Here is a 26,096-nt window from a genome sequence, read left to right as displayed (position 1 = left end):
TTCAATCTTGGTTTCATCAGACCAGATAATCTTGTTTCTCATGGTCTGAGAGTCCTTGAGGTGCTTTTTAGAAAACTCCAAGTGGGCTGTCATGTGCCTTTTAATGAGGAGTGGCTTCGGTCTGGCCACTCTACCATAAAGGCCTGATTGGTAGAGTGCTGAAGCAGATGGTTGTCCTTTTGGAAGGTTCTCCCATCTCTACAGAGGAACTCTGGAGCTCTGTCAGAGGGACCATGGGGTTCTTGGTTACCTCCCTGACCAAGGACCTTCTCCCCTGATTGCTCAGGTTGGCCGGGTGACCAGCTCTAGGAAGGCCACTGCGTTCTTGGGGACCTTCAATGCTGCAGAAATGTTTTGGTACCCTTCCCCAGATCTGTGCCTCGACACAATCCTGTCTCTGAGCTCTCCGTACAATTCCTTCGAACTCATTGCTTGGTTTTTGCTCTGGCATGCACTGTCAACTGTGGGACCTTATATACCTTACAAGTGTGTGCCTTTCCAAATCATGTCCAATCAATTGAATTTACCACAGGTGGACTGTGGTAAAAACATCAAGGATGATCAATGGAAACAGGATGCATCTGAGCTGAATTTCAAGTCTCATAGCAAAGAGTCTGAATAGTTATGTAAATAAGATATTTCTGTTATTAACATTTAATGCATTTGCAAAAATGTTTTTAAAAACCTGTCATTATGGGGTATTGTGTCTACACTGATGAGTTAAAACATGTATTTAATCCATTTTAGAATAAGTCTGTAATGTAACAAAATGTGGAAAAGGTCCAGGGGTCTGAATACTTTCTGAAGGCTCTGTACATGAGGTACCAGTACTGAGTCAGTGTATAGGGGTCCCGGTACTGAGTCAGTGTACAGGGGTCCCGGTACTGAGTCAGTGTACAGGGGTCCCGGTACTGCTCTAGGAGCATTACTCCCTGCTCTAGGAGCATTACTCCCTGCTCTAGGAGCATTACTCCCTGCTCTAGGAGCATTACTCCCTGCTCTAGGAGCATTACTCCCTGCTCTAGGAGCATTACTCCCTGCTCTAGGAGCATTATTCCCTGCTCTAGGAGCATTCCACTAGGAGCATTACTCCCTGCTCTAGGAGCGTTATTCCCTGCTCTATGGGCATTATTCCCTGCTCTAGGAGCATTCCACTAGGAGCATTACTCCCTGCTCTGGGAGCATTATTCCCTGCTCTAGGAGCATTATTCCCTGCTCTAGGAGCATTACACTAGGAGCATTACTCCCTGCTCTAGGAGCATTATTCCCTACACTAGGAGCATTATTCCCTATACTAGGAGCATTATTCCCTGCTCTAGGAGCATTATTCCCTGCTCTAGGTGCATTATTCCCTGCTCTAGGAGCATTATTCCGTACTCAAGGAGCGTTATTCCCTCCTCTAGGGGCATTATTCCCTGCTCTAGGAGCATTACACAAGGAGCATTATTCCCTGCTCTATGAGCATTATTCCCTGCTCTATGAGCATTATTCCCTGCTCTATGAGCATTATTCCCTGCTCTAGGAGCATTATTCCCTGCTCTATGAGCATTATTCCCTACTCTAGGAGCGTTATTCTAGGGGCATTATTCCCTGCTCTATGAGCATTATTCCCTACTCTAGGAGCGTTATTTCCTGCACTAGGGGCATTATTCCCTGCTCTAGGAGCATTATTCCCTCCTCTAGGGGCATTATTCCCTGCTCTAGGAGCATTATTCCGTACTCTAGGAGCGTTATTCCCTCCTCTAGGGGCATTATTCCCTGCTCTAGGAGCATTATTCCCTGCTCTAGGGGCATTATTCCCTGCTCTAGGAGCATTATTCCCTGCTCTAGGGGCATTATTCCCTGCTCTATGAGCATTATTCCCTGCTCTAGGAGCATTATTCCCTGCTCTAGGAGCATTATTCCCTGCTCTAGGAGCATTATTCCCTGCTCTAGGAGCATTATTCCCTGCTCTATGAGCATTATTCCCTGCACTAGGGGCATTATTCCCTGCTCTATGAGCATTATTCCCTACTCTAGGAGCGTTATTTCCTGCACTAGGGGCATTATTCCCTGCTCTAGGAGCATTACACGAGGAGCATTATTCCCTGCTCTAGGAGCATTATTCCCTGCTTTAGGAGCATTACTCCCTTCATTAGGAGCATTACTCCCTCGTCTTGGAGCATTACACTTTGAGCATTACTCCCTACTCTAGGAGCATTACTCACTTCACTAGGAGCATTATTCCCTGCTCTAGGTGCATTACTCCCTTCACTAGGAGCATTACTCGCTGCTCTAGGAGCATTATTCCCTCGTCTTGGAGCATTACTCCCTGCTCTTGGAGCAATTCTCCCTCGTCTTGGAGCATTACTCGCTGCTCTAGTAGGAGCATTACTCGCTGCTCTAGTAGGAGCATTACTCGCTGCTCTAGTAGGAGCATTACTCGCTGCTCTAGGAGCATTACTCGCTGCTCTAGGAGCAGTACTTGCTGCTCTAGGAGCATTACTCGCTGCTCTAGGAGCATTACTCGCTGCTCTAGGAGCATTACTCGCTGCTCTAGGAGCATTACTCCCTCGTCTTGGAGACTTACACTTTGAGCATTACTCCCTACTCTAGGAGCATTACTCACTTCACTAGGAGCATTATTCCCTGCTCTAGGTGCATTACTCCCTTCACTAGGAGCATTACTCGCTGCTCTAGGAGCATTATTCGCTGCTCCGGGAGCATTATTCGCTGCTCCGGGAGCATTGCTCGCTGCTCTAGGAGCATTACTCCCTGCTCTAGGAGCATTACTCGCTGCTCTAGGAGCATTACTCTCTACTCTGGGAACATTATTCCCTGCTCTGGGAGCATTATTACCTACTCTAGTAACATTACTCTCTACACAGGGAGCATTATTCCCTACTCTATTAGCATTACTCTCTGCTCTGGGAGCATTATTCCCTACTCTAGTAGCATTACTCTGCTCTAGTAGCATTACTCTCTGCTCTGGGAGCATTACTCTCTACTCTGGGAGCATTATTCCCTACTCTGGGAGCATTATTCCCTGCTCTATGAGCATTATTCCCTACTCTAGGAGCGTTATTTCCTGCACTAGGGGCATTATTCCCTGCTCTAGGAGCATTACACGAGGAGCATTATTCCCTGCTCTAGGAGCATTATTCCCTGCTTTAGGAGCATTACTCCCTTCATTAGGAGCATTACTCCCTCGTCTTGGAGCATTACACTTTGAGCATTACTCCCTACTCTAGGAGCATTACTCACTTCACTAGGAGCATTATTCCCTGCTCTAGGTGCATTACTCCCTTCACTAGGAGCATTACTCGCTGCTCTAGGAGCATTATTCCCTCGTCTTGGAGCATTACTCCCTGCTCTTGGAGCAATTCTCCCTCGTCTTGGAGCATTACTCGCTGCTCTAGTAGGAGCATTACTCGCTGCTCTAGTAGGAGCATTACTCGCTGCTCTAGTAGGAGCATTACTCGCTGCTCTAGGAGCATTACTCGCTGCTCTAGGAGCAGTACTTGCTGCTCTAGGAGCATTACTCGCTGCTCTAGGAGCATTACTCGCTGCTCTAGGAGCATTACTCGCTGCTCTAGGAGCATTACTCCCTCGTCTTGGAGACTTACACTTTGAGCATTACTCCCTACTCTAGGAGCATTACTCACTTCACTAGGAGCATTATTCCCTGCTCTAGGTGCATTACTCCCTTCACTAGGAGCATTACTCGCTGCTCTAGGAGCATTATTCGCTGCTCCGGGAGCATTGCTCGCTGCTCTAGGAGCATTACTCCCTGCTCTAGGAGCATTACTCGCTGCTCTAGGAGCATTACTCTCTACTCTGGGAACATTATTCCCTGCTCTGGGAGCATTATTACCTACTCTAGTAGCATTACTCTCTACACAGGGAGCATTATTCCCTACTCTATTAGCATTACTCTCTGCTCTGGGAGCATTATTCCCTACTCTAGTAGCATTACTCTGCTCTAGTAGCATTACTCTCTGCTCTGGGAGCATTACTCTCTACTCTGGGAGCATTATTCCCTACTCTGGGAGCATTACTCGCTGAAGTACAGATCAGTTTTTTTTTATTTTTTTACCTAACCTTGAACATCCCACGGAGCACCATTAAATCCATTATTAAAAAATGGAAAGAATATGGCACCACAACAAACCTGCCAAGAGAGGGCATCACACCAAAACTCACGGACCAGGCAAGGATGTCATTAATCAGAGGCAACAAAGAGACCAAAGATAAACCTTAAAGAGCTGCAAAGCTCCACAGCGGAGATGGGAGTATCTGTCCATAGGACCACTTTAAGCCGTACACTCCACAGAGCTGGGCTTTACGGAAGAGTGGCCAAAAAAAAGCCATTGCTTAAAGTGTTCGCCAAAAGGCATGTGGGAGACTCACCAAACATATGGAAGAAGGTACACTGGTCAGATGAGACTAAAATGGAGCCTTTTGGCCATCAAGGAAAACGCTATGTCTGGCGCAAACTCAACACCTCTCATCACCCCGAGAACACCATCCCACAGTGAAGCATTGTGGTGGCAGCATCATGCTGTGGGGATGTTTTTCATCGGCAGGGACTGGGAAACTAGTCAGAATTGAAGGAATGATGGATGGAGCTAAATACAGGGAAATTCTTGAGGGAAAACTGTTTCAGTCTTCCAGAGATTTGAGACTGGGACGGAGGTTCACCTTCCAGCAGGACAATGATCCTAAGCATACTGCTAAAGCAACACTCGAGTGGTTTATGGAGAAACATCTAAATGTCTTGGAATGGCCAAGTCAAAGTCCAGACCTCAATCCAATTGAGAATCTGGTATGACTTAAACATTGCTGTACACCAGGGGAACCCATCGAACTTGAAGGAGCTGGAGCAGTTTTGCCTTGAAGACTGGGCAAAAATCACAGTGGCTAGATGTGCAAAGCTTATGGAGACATATCCCAAGAGACTTGCAGCTGTAATTGCTACAAAAGGTGGCTGTAAGGGGGGTGAATAGTTATGCACGCTCAAGTTTTCTGTTTTTTGTCATATTTCTTGCTTGTTTTTATAACAAAAAATATTTGGCATCTTCAAAGTGGTAGGTATGTTGTGTAAATCAAATGACACAAAAAATCTATTTTAATTCCAGGTTGTAAGGCAACAAAATAGGAAAAATGCCAAGGGGGTTGAATACTTTCACAAGCCACTGTATAGTGCACTACTTCAGACCAGGGCTCATAGTGCACTACTTCAGACCAGGGCTCATAGTGCACTATGTAAGGAATAGGGTTCTGTTTGTGACGCGGTCTAGGACTGATGCTGTGTACTGTACATTCTGCTGCTTGTCATTTAGAATTATAATATATATCCTCTGATTCATCTCTCCAGACTTCTCTAATATATTATCCTCTGATTCATCTCTCCAGACTTCTCTAATATATTCTCCTCTGATTCATCTCTCCAGACTTCTGATTCATCTCTCCAGACTTCTGATTCATCTCTCCAGACTTCTCTAATATATTCTCCTCTGATTTATCTCTCCAGACTAATCTAATATATTCTCCTCCTCTGATTTATCTCTCCAGACTAATCTAATATATTCTCCTCCTTCTGATTCATCTCTCCAGACTAATCTAATATATTCTCCTCCTCTGATTTATCTCTCCAGACTAATCTAATATATTCTCCTCCTTCTGATTCATCTCTCCAGACTAATCTAATATATTCTCCTCCTCTGATTCATCTCTTCATCTCTCCAGACTAATCTAATATATTCTCCTCTGATTCATCTCTCCAGACTAATCTAATATATTCTCCTCTGATTCATCTCTCCAGACTAATCTAATATATTCTCCTCTGATTCATCTCTCCAGACTAATCTAATATATTCTCCTCCTCTGATTCATCTCTCCAGACTAATCTAATATATTCTCCTCCTCTGATTCATCTCTCCAGACTAATCTAATATATTCTCCTCCTCTGATTCATCTCTCCAGACGAATCTAATATATTCTCCTCCTCTGATTTATCTCTCCAGACTAATCTAATATATTCTCCTCCTTCTGATTCATCTCTCCAGACTAATCTAATATATTCTCCTCCTCTGATTTATCTCTCCAGACTAATCTAATATATTCTCCTCCTCTGATTCATCTCATCTCTCCAGACTAATCTAATATATTCTCCTCTGATTCATCTCTCCAGACTAATCTAATATATTGTCCTCTGATTCATCTCTCCAGACTAATCTAATATATTCTCCTCTGATTCATCTCTCCAGACTAATCTAATATATTCTCCTCTGATTCATCTCTCCAGACTAATCTAATATATTCTCCTCTGATTCATCTCTCCAGACTAATCTAATATATTCTCCTCTGATTCATCTCTCCAGACTAATCTAATATATTCTCCTCTTCTTCATCTCTCCAGACTAATCTAATATATTCTCCTCTGATTCATCTCTCCAGACTTCTCTGATTCATCTCTCCAGACTAATCTAATATATTCTCCTCTGATTCATCTCTCCAGACATCTCTAATATATTCTCCTCTGATTCATCTCTCCAGACTAATCTAATATATTCTCCTCCTCTGATTCATCTCTCCAGACTTCTCTAATATATATCCTCTGATTCATCTCTCCAGACTAATCTAATATATTCTCCCCTGATTCATCTCTCCAGACTAATCTAATATATTCTCCTCTGATTCATCTCTCCAGACTAATCTAATATATTCTCCTCTTCTTCATCTCTCCAGACTAATCTAATATATTGTCCTCTGATTCATCTCTCCAGACTTCTCTAATATATTCTCCTCTGATTCATCTCTCCAGACTTCTCTGATTCATCTCTCCAGACTAATCTAATATATTCTCCTCTGATTCATCTCTCCAGACTTCTCTGATTCATCTCTCCAGACTAATCTAATATATTCTCCTCTGATTCATCTCTCCAGACATCTCTAATATATTCTCCTCTGATTCATCTCTCCAGACTAATCTAATATATTCTCCTCTGATTCATCTCTCCAGACTTCTCTAATATATATCCTCTGATTCATCTCTCCAGACTAATCTAATATATTCTCCTCTGATTCATCTCTCCAGACTAATCTAATATATTCTCCTCTGATGCATCTCTCCAGACTAATCTAATATATTCTCCTCTGATTCATCTCTCCAGACTAATCTAATATATTCTCCTCTGATTCATCTCTCCAGACTTCTTTAAAAGTACGAGCAGCAAGCAGGTGGCTGTGAACAAGCGGAGGAAAGCGGATGAGGAAGAGGAGGAAGAGGAGAAGAAATCAGGTTTGAAAAGACTGAGAAGCGAGACTACAGTGAGGTCTGACTTCTCTGAGAGCAGTGACTCTGAGATGTCTACCAAGAGAACCAGGACGGCAGACTCCTCCTCTTTCTCAGAGCAGAACTCAGAGGAGGAGCTAAAAGGAAAGACCGGCCAGGAGGGGCACAAGACCCAGGGTTCTAAGACTGGGAAGGAGTCTGCTCTGACAGGCAGTCTCTCCCCCTGGGGTGAGGAGCTTCAGAAGGCGGAGTTTCAGCAGTCATCAGCCGACAGGGAGCAGAGGTCATCCCTGCGACAACCTCAACGACAGGGGGAACGGTCTCCACTGCAACAGCAGCAGGCCCCTCCCCTGTCCTCCTCCTCCCAGGGCTCTGCCCCCTCTGAGGGCCAAGGGGAGTGCATCATGGAGAACAACAGCACTATGAAATCCCAGACCCATCCCCAGTCCAAGGACCAGTACACCAGCGCTGAGATGGTCTCCAGGACCCAGACTCCCTCTCAGTATATAATCGACATCACAGCAGAGGACGCTAACGCACACATGGCCTCCCGGGAGAACTCTGAGGCCGTCTCGGCCCTGCTGGCCTCCCAGAATCCATCTGAGCCCTCCTACCTCTCTGAGCCCAGCAGACATTTGGTGCTGAACCCCTCTGTTGCCCCTCCCTCTCCCCTTCGTAAGAGCCCCTCGGAGTGTGACCTTAGGAACCAGGCTCCCTCAGTGTCAGAGTGTGACCTTAGGAACCAGACTCCCTCAGTGTCAGAGTGTGACCTTAGGAACCAGACTCCCTCAGTGTCAGAGTGGGACCTTAGGAACCAGACTCCCTCAGTGTCAGAGTGTGACCTTAGGAACCAGACTCCCTCAGTGTCAGAGTGTGACCTTAGGAACCAGACTCCCTCAGTGTCAGAGTGTGACCTTAGGAACCAGACTCCCTCAGTGTCAGAGTGTGACCTTAGGAACCAGACTCCCTCAGTGTCAGAGTGTGACCTTAGGAACCAGACTCCCTCAGTGTCAGAGTGTGACCTTAGGAACCAGACTCCCTCAGTGTCAGAGTGTGACCTTAGGAACCAGACTCCCTCAGTGTCAGAGTGTGACCTTAGGAACCAGACTCCCTCAGTGTCAGAGTGTGACCTTAGGAACCAGACTCCCTCAGTGTCAGAGTGTGACCTTAGGAACCAGACTCCCTCAGTGTCAGAGTGTGACCGTAGGAACCAGACTCCCTCAGTGTGTAGGAAGCCGGAGGTAAAGCATGACATAGCTGGCAGCCTGGGCAGTAAGATGGGGTTAGTCCATTCAGTGGTGATCAGACCTATAGCATCAGTCAGTGAGTCTGCTGCTGTAGTAGAGAGAGAGAAGCAGCTATATTCCTCCATGCTGCCCTGCATTAAGAACGCCTCATTGGCCGACGAGGCCAGGAAGTCGTACAAGCTAAGCCCCTCCCCTGATGTCCCCAAGTCCCTCCCCTCCCCAGAGGCCCTGAAGCCGAAGCCCCTCTGCTCCCCTGACATCGTCAAGTCTAAAACACAGAGTGTTCTGGAGACTTGTTCTAAACCCAAACCCCTCACCTCCCCAGAGGTGTCCAAGCATAAAGGCCATTACCCGGACAACACCCCTCGCTCCAGCTTTAAGCCCGTCCTGGCCCGAGGGACTGAGTCGCCAGGATCTTGCACTAAGAGCCCGCTAATCATCGATAAGAACGAGCATTTCACCGTGTACCGGGACCCTGCGCTTGTCTGTCCCAACCAGGAGACCAACCACGTGTCCTATCTGCACCCCCAGCTCCACCCCCTCCACGCCTCCTCCCACGCCTCCTGCCTCACCCCCTCTTCCACCCACCACCACACATCCCACTCCCACCACCACCTCCTCTCCGGGGTGCTCTCTGGCCTGCCTCCAGGCCCCTTGCTGGGGGGTCATCCCCGACTAGACTCCTCAGGGCTGGGGCACCTGGGACTAGCTCATCACCACCCTGTCTCTCAGCCCCAGACACACAGCCACACCTCAGCCTCATACAACCAGCTGGGGCTGTATCCAATCATCTGGCAGTACCCCAATGAGACCCACTCTTATCCCCCAAGACTCAACCTGCCCGGGTCCAAGTGGGTGCACCCTGAAAACCCTGTCAGCTCTGAGACCAACATGAGGAGGGTGAGTACCAAACACCCAGATTCTATTCTAAATACAACTCTTTTTCCTGTTCTACTACCTCTTCTATTATGACTTCTACCTAGCAACTGTAGCATAGCAACAGCAACTATGCAACTATGATCATGTTGCCAGTTTAAACAGCTAACTGCTGTATCATAGCAACTATGATCATGTTGCCAGTTTAAACAGCTAGCTGCTGTAGCATAGCAACTATGATCATGTTGCCAGTTTAAACAGCTAACTGCTTTAGCATAGCAACTATGATCATGTTGCCAGTTTAAACAGCTAGCTGCTGTAGCATAGCAACTATGATCATGTTGCCAGTTTAAACAGCTAGCTGCTGTAGCATAGCAACTATGATCATGTTGCCAGTTTAAACAGCTAGCTGCTGTAGCATAGCAACTATGATCATGTTGCTAGTTTAACAGCTAGCTGCTGTAGCATAGCAACTATGATCATGTTGCCAGTTTAAACAGCTAGCTGCTGTAGCATAGCAACTATGATCATGTTGCCTGTTTAAACAGCTAGCTGCTGTAGCATAGCAACTATGATCATGTTGCCAGTTTAAGCAGCTAGCTGCTGTAGCATATCTCTCATGTTCAGTTTGTGAAGACCACTGTCCTGTCCTCTTTGTAGAAGCCATATGTTGGGAAAGCTGAGTGTTCAGGTTATTTGTTATTCTGTTCTGTTAGTAGGTCGGGGATATCCTAGTTCTAGGTTCTGTTAGTAGGTAGGGGATATCCTAGTTCTAGGTTCTGTTAGTAGGTAGTGGATATCCTAGTTATAGGTTCTGTTAGTAGGTAGGGGATATCTTAGTCATAGGGGATATCCTAGTTATAGGTTCTGTTAGTAGGTAGGGGATATCCTAGTTATAGGTTCTGTTAGTAGGTAGGGGATATCCTAGTTATAGGTTCTGTTAGTAGGTAGGGGATATCTTAGTCATAGGTTCTGTTAGTGGGTAGGGGATATCCTAGTTATAGGGGATATCCTAGTTATAGGTTCTGTTAGTAGGTAGGGGATATCTTAGTCATAGGTTCTGTTAGTGGGTAGGGGATATCCGAGTTATAGGGGATATCCTATTTATAGGTTCTGTTAGTAGGTAGGGGATATCTTAGTCATAGGTTCTGTTAGTGGGTAGGGGATATCCTAGTTATAGGGGATGTTAGTAGGTAGGGGATATCCTAGTTATAGGGGATATCCTAGTTATAGGTTATGTTAATAGGTAGGGGATATCCTAGTTATAGGGGATATCCTAGTTATAGGTTCTGTTAGTAGGTAGGGGATATCCTAGTTATAGGGGATATCCTAGTTATAGGGGATATCCTAGTTATAGGGGATATCTTAGTCATAGGTTATGTTAGTGGGTAGGGGATATCCTAGTTATAGGTTCTGTTAGTAGGTAGGGGATATCCTAGTTATAGGGGATATCCTAGTTATAGGTTCTGTTACTAGGTAGGGGATATCCTAGTTATAGGTTCTGTTAGTAGGTAGGGGATATCCTAGTTATAGGGGATATCCTAGTTATAGGGGATATCCTAGTTATAGGGGATATCCTAGTTATAGGTTCTGTTACTAGGTAGGGGATATCCTAGTTATAGGTTCTGTTACTAGGTAGGGGATATCCTAGTTATAGGTTCTGTTAGTAGGTAGGGGATATCCTAGTTATAGGGGATATCCTAGTTATAGGGGATATCCTAGTTATAGGGGATATCCTAGTTGTAGGTTATGTTAGTAGGTAGGGGATATCCTAGTTATAGGGGATATCCTAGTTATAGGGGATATCCTAGTTATAGGGGATATCCTAGTTGTAGGGGATATCCTAGTTATAGGGGATATCCTAGTTATAGGGGATATCCTAGTTATAGGGGATATCCTAGTTATAGGTTCTGTTACTAGGTAGGGGATATCCTAGTTATAGGGGATATCCTAGTTATAGGGGATATCCTAGTTATAGGGGATATCCTAGTTATAGGTTCTGTTAGTGGGTAGGGGATATCCTAGTTATAGGGGATATCCTAGTTATAGGGGATATCCTAGTTATATGGGGATATCCTAGTTATAGGGGATATCCTAGTTGTAGGGGATATCCTAGTTGTAGGGGATATCCTAGTTGTAGGGGATATCCTAGTTGTAGGGGATATCCTAGTTGTAGGGGATATCCTAGTTGTAGGGGATATCCTAGTTATAGGGGATATCCTAGTTATAGGTTCTGTTACTAGGTAGGGGATATCCTAGTTATAGGGGATATCCTAGTTATAGGGGATATCCTAGTTATAGGGGATATCCTAGTTATAGGGGATATCCTAGTTATAGGGGATATCCTAGTTATAGGTTCTGTTACTAGGTAGGGGATATCCTAGTTATAGGGGATATCCTAGTTATAGGGGATATCCTAGTTATAGGGGATATCCTAGTTATAGGTTCTGTTAGTAGGTAGAGGATATCCTAGTTACAGGGGATATCCAAGTTATAGGTTATGTTAGTAGGTAGGGGATATCCTAGTTGTAGGTTATGTTAGTAGGTAGGGGATATCCTATTTATAGGTTCTGTTAGTAGGTAGGGGATATCCTAGTTATAGGGGATATCCTAGTTGTAGGGGATATCCTAGTTATAGGGGATATCCTAGTTATAGGTTCTGTTAGTAGGTAGGGGATATCCTAGTTATAGGTTCTGTTAGTAGGTAGGGGATATCCTAGTTGTAGGTTATGTTAGTAGGTAGGGGATATCCTAGTTATAGGTTCTGTTAGTAGGTAGGGGATATCCTAGTTATAGGTTCTGTTAGTAGGTAGAGGATATCCTAGTTATAAGGGATATCCTAGTTGTAGGGGATATCCTAGTTATAGGGGATATCCTAGTTATAGGGGATATCCTAGTTATAGGTTCTGTTAGTAGGTAGAGGATATCCTAGTTGTAGGGGATATCCTAGTTGTAGGGGATATCCTAGTTGTAGGGGATATCCTAGTTGTAGGGGATATCCTAGTTGTAGGGGATATCCTAGTTATAGGGGATATCCTAGTTATAGGGGATATCCTAGTTATAGGTTCTGTTACTAGGTAGGGGATATCCTAGTTATAGGGGATATCCTAGTTATAGGGGATATCCTAGTTATAGGGGATATCCTAGTTATAGGGGATATCCTAGTTATAGGGGATATCCTAGTTATAGGTTATGTTACTAGGTAGGGGATATCCTAGTTATAGGGGATATCCTAGTTATAGGTTCTGTTACTAGGTAGGGGATATCCTAGTTATAGGGGATATCCTAGTTATAGGGGATATCCTAGTTATAGGGGATATCCTAGTTATAGGGGATATCCTAGTTGTAGGGGATATCCTAGTTGTAGGGGATATCCTAGTTGTAGGGGATATCCTAGTTGTAGGGGATATCCTAGTTGTAGGGGATATCCTAGTTGTAGGGGATATCCTAGTTGTAGGGGATATCCTAGTTATAGGGGATATCCTAGCTATAGGTTCTGTTACTAGGTAGGGGATATCCTAGTTATAGGTTCTGTTACTAGATAGGGGATATCCTAGTTATAGGGGATATCCTAGTTATAGGGGATATCCTAGTTATAGGTTCTGTTACTAGGTAGGGGATATCCTAGTTATAGGGGATATCCTAGTTATAGGGGATATCCTAGTTATAGGGGATATCCTAGTTATAGGGGATATCCTAGTTATAGGGGATATCCTAGTTATAGGGGATATCCTAGTTATAGGTTCTGTTAGTGGGTAGGGGATATCCTAGTTATAGGTTCTGTTACTAGGTAGGGGATATCCTAGTTATAGGTTCTGTTAGTAGGTAGGGGATATCCTAGTTATAGGGGATATCCTAGTTATAGGGGATATCCTAGTTATAGGGGATATCCTAGTCATAGGGGATATCCTAGTTATAGGTTCTGTTACTAGGTAGGGGATATCCTAGTTATAGGGGATATCCTAGTTATAGGTTCTGTTAGTAGGTAGGGGATATCCTAGTTATAGGGGATATCCTAGTTATAGGTTCTGTTACTAGGTAGGGGATATCCTAGTTATAGGTTCTGTTAGTAGGTAGGGGATATCCTAGTTATAGGGGATATCCTAGTTATAGGGGATATCCTAGTTATAGGTTCTGTTACTAGGTAGGGGATATCCTAGTTATAGGGGATATCCTAGTTATAGGGGATATCCTAGTTATAGGGGATATCCTAGTTATAGGTTCTGTTAGTAGGTAGGGGATATCCTAGTTATAGGGGATATCCTAGTTATAGGTTCTGTTACTAGGTAGGGGATATCCTAGTTATAGGTTCTGTTACTAGGTAGGGGATATCCTAGTTATAGGGGATATCCTAGTTATAGGGGATATCCTAGTTATAGGGGATATCCTAGTTTAGGTTTGTGTTACCTCCTGTTCACCTCAACCAGTCCAATATGTCTGGGTCTGACCCTGTCTGTCTCTCTGTCTGGGTCTGACCCTGTCTGTCTGTCTCTCTGGGTGTCTGACCCTGTCTGTCTCTCTGGGTGTCTGACCCTGTCTGTCTCTCTGGGTGTCTGACCCTGTCTGTCTTTCTGTCTCTCTGGATGTTGTTGGACTGACCCTGTCTGTCTCTCTGGGTGTCTGACCCTGTCTGTCTCTCTGGGTCTGACCCTGGCTGTCTGTCTGGATGTTGTTGTACTGACCCTGCCTGTCTCTCTGGGTCTGACCCTGCCTGTCTGTCTCTCTGGGTCTGACCCTGTCTGTCTCTCTGGGTCTGACCCTGTCTGTCTCTCTGGGTCTGACCCTGTCTGTCTCTCTGGGTCTGACCCTGTCTGTCTCTCTGGGTCTGACCCTGTCTGTCTCTCTGGGTCTGACCCTGTCTGTCTCTCTGGGTCTGACCCTGTCTGTCTCTCTGGGTCTGACCCTGTCTGTCTCTCTGGATGTTGTGGTACCAGAACACGGCCAGCCCTTGGCTACACCACCAGGTCCCTGTCTCCTCCTCTGACAGCCTGGACCAACTGAGCCACGTCCCGGTCCCCATCCGACCAGCCAGCGCCGACCCTCACCGGTCCGACCCCCATCCCCACCGTTCAGAACCACACCGCTCCGACCCCCACCGGCTCATCAAGATCAACCCCCACGCCAGCCCCCCTCTGCCACCGGCCAAGACCGCTGGAGATCTTCACAGGGAGTAAGTCTCAGTATTCAATTCAGCCGCTAACACACACACACACACTGACACACTGACACACACACACAGACACACTGACACACACACACAGACACACTACACACACACACACACACACTGACACACTGACACACACACACAGACACACTGACACACACACACAGACACACACTGACACACACACACAGACACACACTGACACACACACACTGACACACACACACACACACACACCGACACACACACACACACACACACACACACCGACACCGACACACACACACACACACACACACACACACACACACACACACACACACACACACATTGACACACACTGACACACACTGACACACACACACACACACACACTGACACACACACACACACACACACACACACACACACACACACACACACACACACACACACACACACACACACACACACACACACTCACACACACACACACTGACACACACACACACACACTGACACACACACACACACTGACACACACACACACACACACTGACACACACACACACTGACACACACACACACACACACACACACACTGACACACTGACACACACACACACACACTGACACACACACACACACTGACACACACACACACACTGACACACAGACACACACACTGACACACACACACACACACACACACACACACACACACACACACACACAGTAGACACACACACACACACAGTAGACACACACACACTGACACACAGTAGACACACACACACTGACACACACACACACACTTACACACAGTAGACACACACACACAGTAGACACACACACTCACATACAGCGGACACACTCACACACAGTAGACACACTCACACACAGTAGACACACTCACACACAGTAGACACACTCACACACAGTAGACACACTCACACACAGTAGACACACTCACACACAGTAGACACACTCACACACAGTAGACACACTCACACACAGTAGACACACTCACACACAGTAGACACACTCACACACAGTAGACACAACTGTCCTAGTTATTCCTACTGAGGGCTGTTCTGCTGTTATACACCATGTCCTAGTTATTCCTACTGAGGGCTGTTCTGCTGTTATACACCATGTCCTAGTTATTCCTACTGAGGGCTGTTCTGCTATTATACACCATGTCCTAGTTATTCCTACTGAGGGCTGTTCTGCTGTTATACACCATGTCCTAGTTATTCCTTTTGAGGGCTGTTCTGCTATTATACACCATGTCCTAGTTATTCCTACTAAGGGCTGTTCTGCTGTTATACACCATGTCCTAGATATTCCTACTGAGGGCTGTTCTGTCTGCTATTATACACCATGTCCTAGTTATTCCTACTGAGGGCTGTTCTGCTATTATACACCATGTCCTAGTTATTCCTACTGAGGGCTGTTCTGTCTGCAGTTATACACCATGTCCTAGTTATTCCTTCTGAGGGCTGTTCTGCTGTTATACACCATGTCCTAGTTATTCCTACTGAGGGCTCGTCTGTCTGCTATTATACACCATGTCCTAGTTATTCCTACTGAGGGCTGTTCTGCTGTTATACACCATGTCGTAGTTATTCCTACTGAGGGCTGTTCTGCTATTATACACCATGTCCTAGTTATTCCTACTGAGGGCTGTTCTGCTATTATACACCATGTCCTAGTTACTCCTTCTGAGGGCTGTTCTGTCTGCTACTGTTGACCAGCGCCCTATTCCCTATATAGAGCACTACTGTTGACCAGAGCCCTATTCCCTATATAGAACACTACTGTTGACCAGAGCCCTATTCCCTATATAGAACACTACTGTTGACCAGAGCTCTGTGTGGGAATAGTGTGCCATTTGAGATGTAACCTATGACTTCCTGTCTGGTCTGTAGTTGAATGTATTTTATTTCTCTCCTCAGGGATTTGAAGGGTTTTGTGGACCCCATCAGAACCATCACTCTGGCCCACCTGAAGCAGGAGCAGGACCGCAGCAGAACCCCGACCGGGAAGGACAGTCACCTGCACCAGCTCTACCTGGAGGCCTGTAATAAACAACAGCAGCAGAGGATGGCCCAGCAACAGCAGGAAGCAGGGCAGAGGGACCGGGCCAGTAAGTATAAGGAGGAGAACAGACGGATCCTCCAGGAGAGCATTGAGGTGGCCCCCTTCACCGCTAAGATCCGCTCCAGTGAGACCGACAGGGAGCCTAACCCCTACCCCCGGATCCCCTCGCTCCCCTCCCTGCCCCACCCCTACCCCCGGATCCCCTCGCTCCCCTCCCTGCCCCACCCCCAGCGCCCCCACCAGGAGAAGGAAACGGAGCCCCCTGCTGCAGACCTGTATCAGTTTAAACAGCAGTCCCAGCACAGTCTCCCCCCCAGTAACTACTTCACTACCCTGTCCAACAGTGTGGTCAACGAGCCACCGCGTCTCTACCCGTCTAAAGAGCTCAACTCATACTTTGACAAGGTGAGCAGGGAGCAGGAGTCTGCAGCAGCCTCTAGTCTCTCTCTGGGAGGAGGGGCAGCGTTCAGCTCCAAGTCCCTGTCCAAACCCCCTCCTCTCATCAAACACCAGGCTGATGGGGAGGGTCTGCTAGGGAAGATATCAGAGCAGCTGAACCAGCAGGTAAGCTTATCCAACATGCAGAGGTATCGTCTCAGTACCATAGTCAGCCCTGTTAGTCCAGACCTCTCGCCTTCTTCCAGTCAGAGTCAGACCCAGAGCCAGACCCGAACCCACTGTCAGAGCCAGAGCCAGACCCGAACCCACTGTCAGACCCAGAGCCAGACCCAGAGCCAGACCCGAACCCACTGTCAGACCCAGAGCCAGACCCGAACCCACTGTCAGAGCCAGACCCAGAGCCAGACCCGAACCCACTGTCAGACCCAGAGCCAGACCCAAGCCCAACTAAGGTGTATGCCAGCACTGCACCGTGCCCCTGTGTTCCACCCTCCAATCCAGCAGACACTGGACAGGAAGGAGGCGGGCTACGGCCGTTTGTCTCCACCCACCCTGACCCCCATCCAGCCAGTCAGCTCGGCCGGTAAGGTGTCTGAGCAGCAGAAACCGCCCACCCTTCTGCCCGAGCTACGGGAGGTCAGCGCCGTGTGTAAGGGCGGGGCAGCGATGACCTCATCCGAGGTGTGGCGAGCCGGCGACTCTCAGAGCCACGACAAGCTGGGATGGCATTCTGAGAGGAGCCCCGGCAGGAAGCCTGGGGCCACCACGGCGTCTGTTATCGTCCGTCCCTCTACGTGTATAAAGTACGACGGCTCGCCAGGCGCCAAGACCTCTTCCTCGGCCAAGGACTCTCTGATGGGGAGGATGTTCCCAGGCGGCAGGCCTCAGACAGTCTGTCTGAAACTGGCCTATGAGAGAGACAGGGAGTCTGGAGGGAAGGTGATCCTGCCAAACACTAACTTGGAGGAGGCTGTTTGCGTGCAGCAGTACAATAACAACTTTATGAGAGTGTCCCAGTCTCAGGGAACCTTTCCAGTCTCTGTCTCGGCTGCTGCCAACTCTGTGTGCAATAGGAGTAGTGATGTGACTAGGGCAGTCTCCAACATGGCTCCCTACGGTGTGCTGAGTAGAAGACAAGAGAGAACCTACTGTGGGCCCAACACCTCCAGCGCTAGCAGGACAGAGAGCTGTGGCCCTCGGGGCAGGGCCTTCCACTCAGGGCCTGGGTTAGAACCAAGGGCCGAGCTCCAGCAACAGGAGGGGAGCTCCTCCAGAACCTCATCCCCCAACCTGCACCCCGGCCCCAGCCTGGCCAGCAGCACCCAGGCCTCTCCCAACCCCAGCCAGTCCTACTATGGGAGCTTTATCCATCTGAAGAAGCACAAGGCAGCGTTGGCAGCAGCCCAGCAGTCCAGAGGTCCTAGCAGCAGCACCAGTGGTAGTGGTCCTGAGAGCCTGATTGAGCCATCTAACAGTAAAGCTCTTCACATCTCCCCTCCACCTCCCCTTGCCTCGGCCTCAGCCCAGAACCACAGAACCACAGCAAGCCCAGGACCACATCAAGCAGGAGCTAGCCCCAGCCCTGGCCCCCTCCCCAATGGCCAGCCAGCCCTGATGAACCAGAGCCAGTCTCAACCCAACTACCACAAGCTGAAGAAGGCCTGGCTCACCAGACACTCAGAGGAGGACAGAAACATAAACACTATGATGAAAACAGAGGAGGCTGATAAGGCTGTTACCACCACTGTGAGCCCCTCTGTGTCCAAGTCTGTTACCACCACTGTGAGCCCCTCTGTGTCCAAGTCTGTTACCACCACTGTGAGCCCCTCTGTGTCCAAGTCTGTTACCACCACTGTGAGCCCCTCTGTGTCCAAGTCTGTTACCACCACTGTGAGCCCCTCTGTGTCGAAGGCTGTTACCACCACTGTGAGCCCCTCTGTGTCCAAGGCTGTTACCACCACTGTGAGCCCCTCTGTGTCCAAGACTGTTACCACCACTGTGAGCCCATCTGTGTCGAAGGCTGTTACCACCACTGTGAGCCCCTCTGTGTCCAAGTCTGTTACCACCACTGTGAGCCCCTCTGTGTCCATGTCTGTTACCACCACTGTGAGCCCCTCTGTGTCCAAGTCTGTTACCACCACTGTGAGCCCCTCTGTGTCCAAGTCTGTTACCACCACTGTGAGCCCCTCTGTGTCGAAGGCTGTTACCACCACTGTGAGCCCCTCTGTGTCTGAGATGGAGATGATCAAGCCTTGCACCGTCACTCTGATTGCCTCTACCTCCAGTGATGTGGAGATGAAGATAGAAGAGGTCAAAGGTCAGGAGGACAAGATGGCCGCTGAGGACAGGATTACGCGGCGTGGGAGCAAGAGGGTGTACGACCACGACTCGGCCTCAGAGAGCGGAGAGGACTCTGACGCCAGCGAGAGCAGCAAGCAGGGGCAGAGGGCGAAGAGGCAGCCCAAACCCACCTACAAGAAGAAACAGAACGACATGCGCAGGAGGAGAGGAGACGGAGAGAAAGATGAGGATGAGCTGAAACCCAACGGGATCTTTAGGAGCGCCAGGGAGAAGACCAAGCTGAAATTGTCCAGCAACAGTAAGTCTAGCATTAAAGGGACATTTCAAAATGTTTCAACTTCAGATTCACCCTCACCAGCACCACCCCAACACCAACATATCATCTCCACCCCAACACCAACATATCATCTCCACCCCAACACCAACATATCATCACCGCCCCAACACCACCATATCATCACCACCCCAACATATCATCACCAACACCAACATATCATCTCCATCCCAACACCAACATATCATCACCACCCCAACATCAACATATCATCACCGCCCCAACATCAACATATCATCTCCACCCCAACATCAACATATCATCTCCACCCCAACACCAACATATCATCTCCACCCCAACACCAACATATCATCTCCACCCCAACACCAACATATCATCTCCACCCCAACACCAACATATCATCTCCACCCCAACACCAACATATCATCTCCGCCCCAACACCAACATATCATCTCCGCCCCAACACCAACATATCATCACCAACACCAACATATCATCATCTCCAGCACCACCCCAACACCAACATATCATCACCACCCCCCCAACACCACCATATCACCACTTCAACACCAACATATCATCTCCACCCCAACACCAACATATCATCACCAACACCAACATCAACATATCATCTCCACCCCAACATCAACATATCATCACCACCCCAATACCAACATATCATCACCAACACCAACATCAACATATCATCTCCACCCCAACATCAACATATCATCTCCACCCCAACACCAACATATCATCTCCATCCCAACACCAACATATCATCTCCACCCCAACACCAACATATCATCTCCACCCAACACCAACATATCATCTCCGCCCCAACACCAACATATCATCTCCGCCCCAACACCAACATATCATCTCCACCCCAACACCAACATATCATCTCCACCCCAACACCAACATATCATCTCCACCCCAACACCAACATATCATCTCCGCCCCAACACCAACATATCATCACCGACACCAACATATCATCATCTCCAGCACCACCCCAACACCAACATATCATCTCCACCCCAACACCAACATATCATCACCACCCCCCCAACACCACCATATCACCACTTCAACACCAACATATCATCTCCACCCCAACACCAACATATCATCTCCACCCCAACACCAACATATCACCACCCCAATACCAACATATCATCACCACCCCAATACCAACATATCATCACCAACACCAACATATAATCACAACACCAACATATAATCACAACACCAACATATCATCACCGCCCCAACACCAACATATCATCACCACCCCAACATCAACATATCATCTCCACCCCAACACCAACATATCATCTCTACCCCAACACCAACATATCATCACCGCCCCAACACCAACATATCATCACCAACACCAACATATCATCATCTCCAGCACCACCCCAACACCAACATATCATCTCCACCCCAACACCAACATATCATCACCACCCCAACACCAACATATCACCATTCCAACACCAACATATCATCTCCACCCCAACACCAACATATTATCTCCACCCCAACACCAACATATCACCACCCCAATACCAACATATCATCATCACCCCAATACCAACATATCATCACCAACACCAACATATCATCACAGCACCAACATATCATCACCGCCCCAACACCAACATATCATCACCGCCCCAACACCAACATATCATCAACACCCCAACACCAACATATCATCACCGCCCCAACACCAACATATCATCAACACCCCAACACCAACATATCATCGCCACCCCAACACCAACATATCATCACCACCCCAACATCAACATATCACCTACACCAACATATCATCTCCCCTCAAACACCAACATATCATCTCCACTCCAGCATATCAGCACCACCCCAACACCAACATATCATTACCAACACCAACATATCATCACCAACATACCATCCCAACACCAACATATCATCTCCAGCACCATCCCAACACCAACATATCATCACCAACACCAACATATCATCACCAACACCAACATATCATCTCCACCCCAACACCAACATATAATCTCCAGCACCACCCAACACCAACATATAATCTCCAGTACCATCCCAACACCAACATATCATCACCAACACCAACATATCATCACCAACACCAACATATCATCACCACCCCAACACCAAAATATCATCACCAGCACCAACATATCAGCACCACCCCAACACCAACATATCATCGCCAGCACCATCCCAACACCAACATACCATTTCCAGCACCACACCAACATATCTCCAACACCAACATATCAACTTCAGCACCACCCCAACATATCATCTCCAGCACCACCCCAACACAAACATATCATTACCAGCACCACCCAACACCAACATATCATCACTAGCACCAACGACCAGCACCACCCCAACACCAACATATCATTACCAGCACCACTCCAACACCAGCATATCATCACCAGCACCACACCAACATACCATATACAGCACCACCCCAACATTACAACATTACCATACCTCCAGCACCACCCCAACATTACAGCATTACCATATCTCCAGCACCACCCCAACATTACAACATTAACATATCAACTCCATTACCACCTCAACATTACCATATCACTTCCAGCATCACCCCAACATTACCATATTATCTCCAGCACCACCCCAACATTACCATATCACCTCCAGAACCATCTCAACATTACCATAATGCCAGCACCACCCCAACATTACCATAATGCCAGCACCACCCCAACATTACCATATCACCTCCAGAACCATCTCAACATTACCATAATGCCCACACCATCTCAACATTACCATATCTACTCCAGCACCACCCCAACATTGCCATAAAGCCAGCACCACCCCAACATTACCATATCACCTCCAGAACCATCTCAACATTACCATAATGCCCGCACCATCTCAACATTACCATATCTACTCCAGCACCACCCCAACATTGCCATAAAGCCAGCACCACCCCAACATTACCATATAAGTCCAGCACCACCTGACATTAAGATGTGGAAGTGGTGCGTTTCTATGTCTTGTAGTAAGAAGATAGAGGAAGATAAGTGTTTTCAATGACATCATCCAATTCGTAGCGAATGCCTCCTCACAATTGGTCAAATTTACATGATGCACACCGACGATGTCATTGGGAACACTTCCTCTGTTTTACTGCAAAACATAGAAACGCACCATGTTCACACGTGTTGGGGTGGTGCTGGAGATGATGAGTGTACAGATGGTGTGTTTCTATGTAAAAGTTTCCCTTTAGTAACGTATAAAGACACACACACACGTAACTCTCAAATTAATATGATTTCAATTTGTAATAGCATTCTAACAAGGTCAACTCAGTCTCTCAGCTCATCATAGGTCAGCTGGCCTTATTTCATTATATATGTTATTATGATGAGTGTTTCTGTTTCTTACACCGTGTGGATATGAGCTGGCTGATGTTGTTATTGGTTCCCAAAGGGGAGAGGTATATACTCTGGGTGGAACATGAGACTACCACTAAACTCTCTCTCTGGACGTTGAGACTATCACTAAACTCTCTCTCTGGACGTTGAGACTACCACTAAACTCTCTCTCTGGACGTTGAGACTACCACTAAACTCTCTCTCTGGACGTTCATTATTGAAGTTAGTTTTTTTTCTTTCTATTTTCCGAATCACAAACCAATGAGTTATTCTTAAATTTCCTTGAGCAATGTTCTCTTGACAATCGTGTAGCGTTCTTTAGGAAGCTTGGTGTTTCTAATAGTGACTTCCTCTCCCGGATGCCCGTACCTCGACTGAGTCTTAGTTGTGGGACACGGGATTGACTGGGACTTTGGTCAGAGCAAATGTCTTGTCTGCCTGGCCGTGGTGCATGCGGTAGCTGCCCACGCACAACCCGACTCCTCTGCGCTCTGTCGCCGGTTGCGACAGGGTACTCGAAGGGAGAGGTTTGATGGGTACTCCCGGCCCCCCGAGCGTGCCTCAGTCGGGCACCGCTTGCCTCTCTTTCCAGACTTTGTCGATGAAGGGTCCGGTCCCACCTCAGTGATCTGGTTGTATATGGACTTTCAAGACCAGGCTAGCTAAACAAGCTCTGCATAGCGTGCTAGCCAGGTTGGCCAACTCGCTGAAGCTAGCTAGCTACTACTAGCTATTCCTGCCTCCCCACGGTGGAGTTGCGGGTAGCTCTCTTGTCTAGTACACGTAGCGTTAAGACCTTTGGTTATTCTATAAGGACCGTGCTACGGTCTAAGAGGCTAGCTAACGTAGCTTACACTAGATAGCTTCCAGCTATCGAACTTTTTCAGGATCTGAGGACCCATGACAAATCTTTTCAGTCTCCTGAGGGGGGGAATAGGCTTTGTCGTGCCCTCTTCATGACTGTCTAGATGTGTTTGGAACATTCTAGTTTGTTGTTGATGTGGACACCAAGGAACTTCAAGCTCTCAAACCTGTTCCACTACAGCCCCGTTGATGAGAATGGGTACATGCTCGGTCCATCTTTTCTTGTAGTCCCCAATCATCTCCTTTGTCTTGGTCACATTGAGGGAGAGGTTGTTGTCCTTGCACCACATGGCCAGGTCTCTAACCTCCTCCCTATAGGCTGTCTCATCGTTGAGGGAGAGGTTGTTGTCCTGGCACCACACGGCTCTGACCTCCTCCTGATAGGCTGTCTCGTCGTTGTTGGTGATCAGGCCTACCACTGTTGTGTCATCAGCAAACTTAATGATGGTGTTGTGCCTGGCCATGCAGTCATGAGTGAACAGGGAGTACAGGAGGGGACTGAGTACACACCCCTGAGGGGCCCCCATGTTGAGGATCAGCTTGGCAGATGTGTTGTTACCTACCCTTACTACCTGGGGGCGGCCCGTCAGGAAGTCCAGATCCACATACTTTTGTGAGGTTGCATCGCTTGGATGTCACTGCTCCCAGTCTAGTGCACAGTGTGTTTACAGCTGGGACAGGAGAGGGTCGTTAGGCAGAGCTCAGTCTGGGTGGTCAGCCATGGCCCGTTTCATTTAGTAGCCGCTTGGTCCGGCTTGGGGCGCGATTCTTGTTCCCCATAGTTGTGTTGAACTGACAGAAAAGGAACAGAACGTTATGACTTACTACTGTTCCCTGAAGGAGGGTAACCAGGTACAACACCTGCGTCGCCTGGTTCTGGGCTCGGTGAAGAGCGGTACTGAATTGAAGGAGTAACCGTCTCTCATAGTAACAGTCTCTCTGTCCCCTCCGGTACCAGATGGTATCCCCCGCTCTGTGCTGAAGGACTGATCATGTCTCTGTATTACATATCATAGTAACCGTCTCTCTGTCCCCTCCGGTACCAGATGGTATCCCCCGCTTTGTGCAGAAGGACTGATCATGTCTCTGTATTACATATCATAGTAACCGTCTCTCTGTCCCCTCCGGTACCAGATGGTATCCCCCGCTCTGTGCTGAGGGACTGATCATGTCTCTGTATTACATATCATAGTAACCGTCTCTCTGTCCCCTCCGGTACCAGATGGGATCCCCCGCTCTGTGCTGAGGGACTGATCATGTCTCTGTATTACATATCATAGTAACCGTCTCTCTGTCCCCTCCGGTACCAGATGGTATCCCCCGCTCTGTGCTGAAGGACTGGAGGAAGGTGAAGAAGCTGAAGCAGACGGGGGAGTCGTTCCTGCAGGATGACTCGTGCTCCGAGATTGGACCCAACCTGCAGAAGTGTCGGGAGTGTCGTGTTGTTCGCAGCAAGAAGGGGGAGCAGCCGGCTCATTCCCCTGTCTTCTGCCGCTTCTACTACTTCCGCCGGTGAGTCTGATTGGCTGATTCAGTCTAGTTTTGTCTGGTGTCTGATTAACTGGTCCGCTGGTATTTGATTGGCTGCTCTGTCTCCCGGCTAGTGTCTGATTGGCTGGTCCGGCAGGTCAGGTGGTATTTGATTGGCTGCTCTGTCTCCCGGCTAGTGTCTGATTGGCTGCTTTGCTCGGCTGGTCCACTTTGCCGCCATATGGTTAAATGGTTAGAGATTATTTAGGTAATTGTATACATTCTCCAACAATTGATCTGTTATTGTCTCAGTGAACCCTTCCTCAGTCAGTCTGTTATTGTCTGTCAGTGAACCCTTCCTCAGTCAGTCAGTCAGTCTGTTATTGTCTCAGTGAACCCTTCCTCAGTCAGTCAGTCCATCTGTTATTGTCTCAGTGAACCCTTCCTCAGTCAGTCAGTCTGTTATTGTCTCAGTGAACCCTTCCTCAGTCAGTCAGTCTGTTATTGTCTCAGTGAACCCTTCCTCAGTCAGTCCATCTGTTATTGTCTCAGTGAACCCTTCCTCAGTCAGTCAGTCAGTCTGTTATTGTCTCAGTGAACCCTTCCTCAGTCAGTCTGTCTGTTATTGTCTCAGTGAACCCTTCCTCAGTCAGTCAGTCTGTTATTGTCT

At 47.6% G+C, this 26,096-nt stretch overlaps 1 protein-coding gene across 5 annotated transcripts in view; it reads left to right on the top strand.

The window, feature by feature from the left end:
• The window catches only part of jmjd1cb (jumonji domain containing 1Cb), a 186,237-nt gene that overhangs the window by 98,928 nt on the left and 61,213 nt on the right, over positions 1–26,096 (top strand). For all 5 annotated transcript variants that reach the window (XM_031813082.1, XM_031813081.1, XM_031813080.1 and 2 more), the window contains 4 exons: positions 7,193–9,423; positions 14,334–14,569; positions 16,504–19,646; positions 25,267–25,468. In XM_031813082.1, the coding sequence (XP_031668942.1) occupies positions 7,193–9,423; positions 14,334–14,569; positions 16,504–19,646; positions 25,267–25,468 (5,812 nt within the window). The remainder of the gene's footprint in view (positions 1–7,192; positions 9,424–14,333; positions 14,570–16,503; positions 19,647–25,266; positions 25,469–26,096) is intronic.

Source organism: Oncorhynchus kisutch, unplaced genomic scaffold (assembly GCF_002021735.2).
Source record: "Oncorhynchus kisutch isolate 150728-3 unplaced genomic scaffold, Okis_V2 Okis04b-Okis11a_hom, whole genome shotgun sequence".
Lineage (NCBI taxonomy): Eukaryota > Metazoa > Chordata > Actinopteri > Salmoniformes > Salmonidae > Oncorhynchus > Oncorhynchus kisutch.
This window is presented reverse-complemented; position numbering and strand designations above follow the sequence as displayed.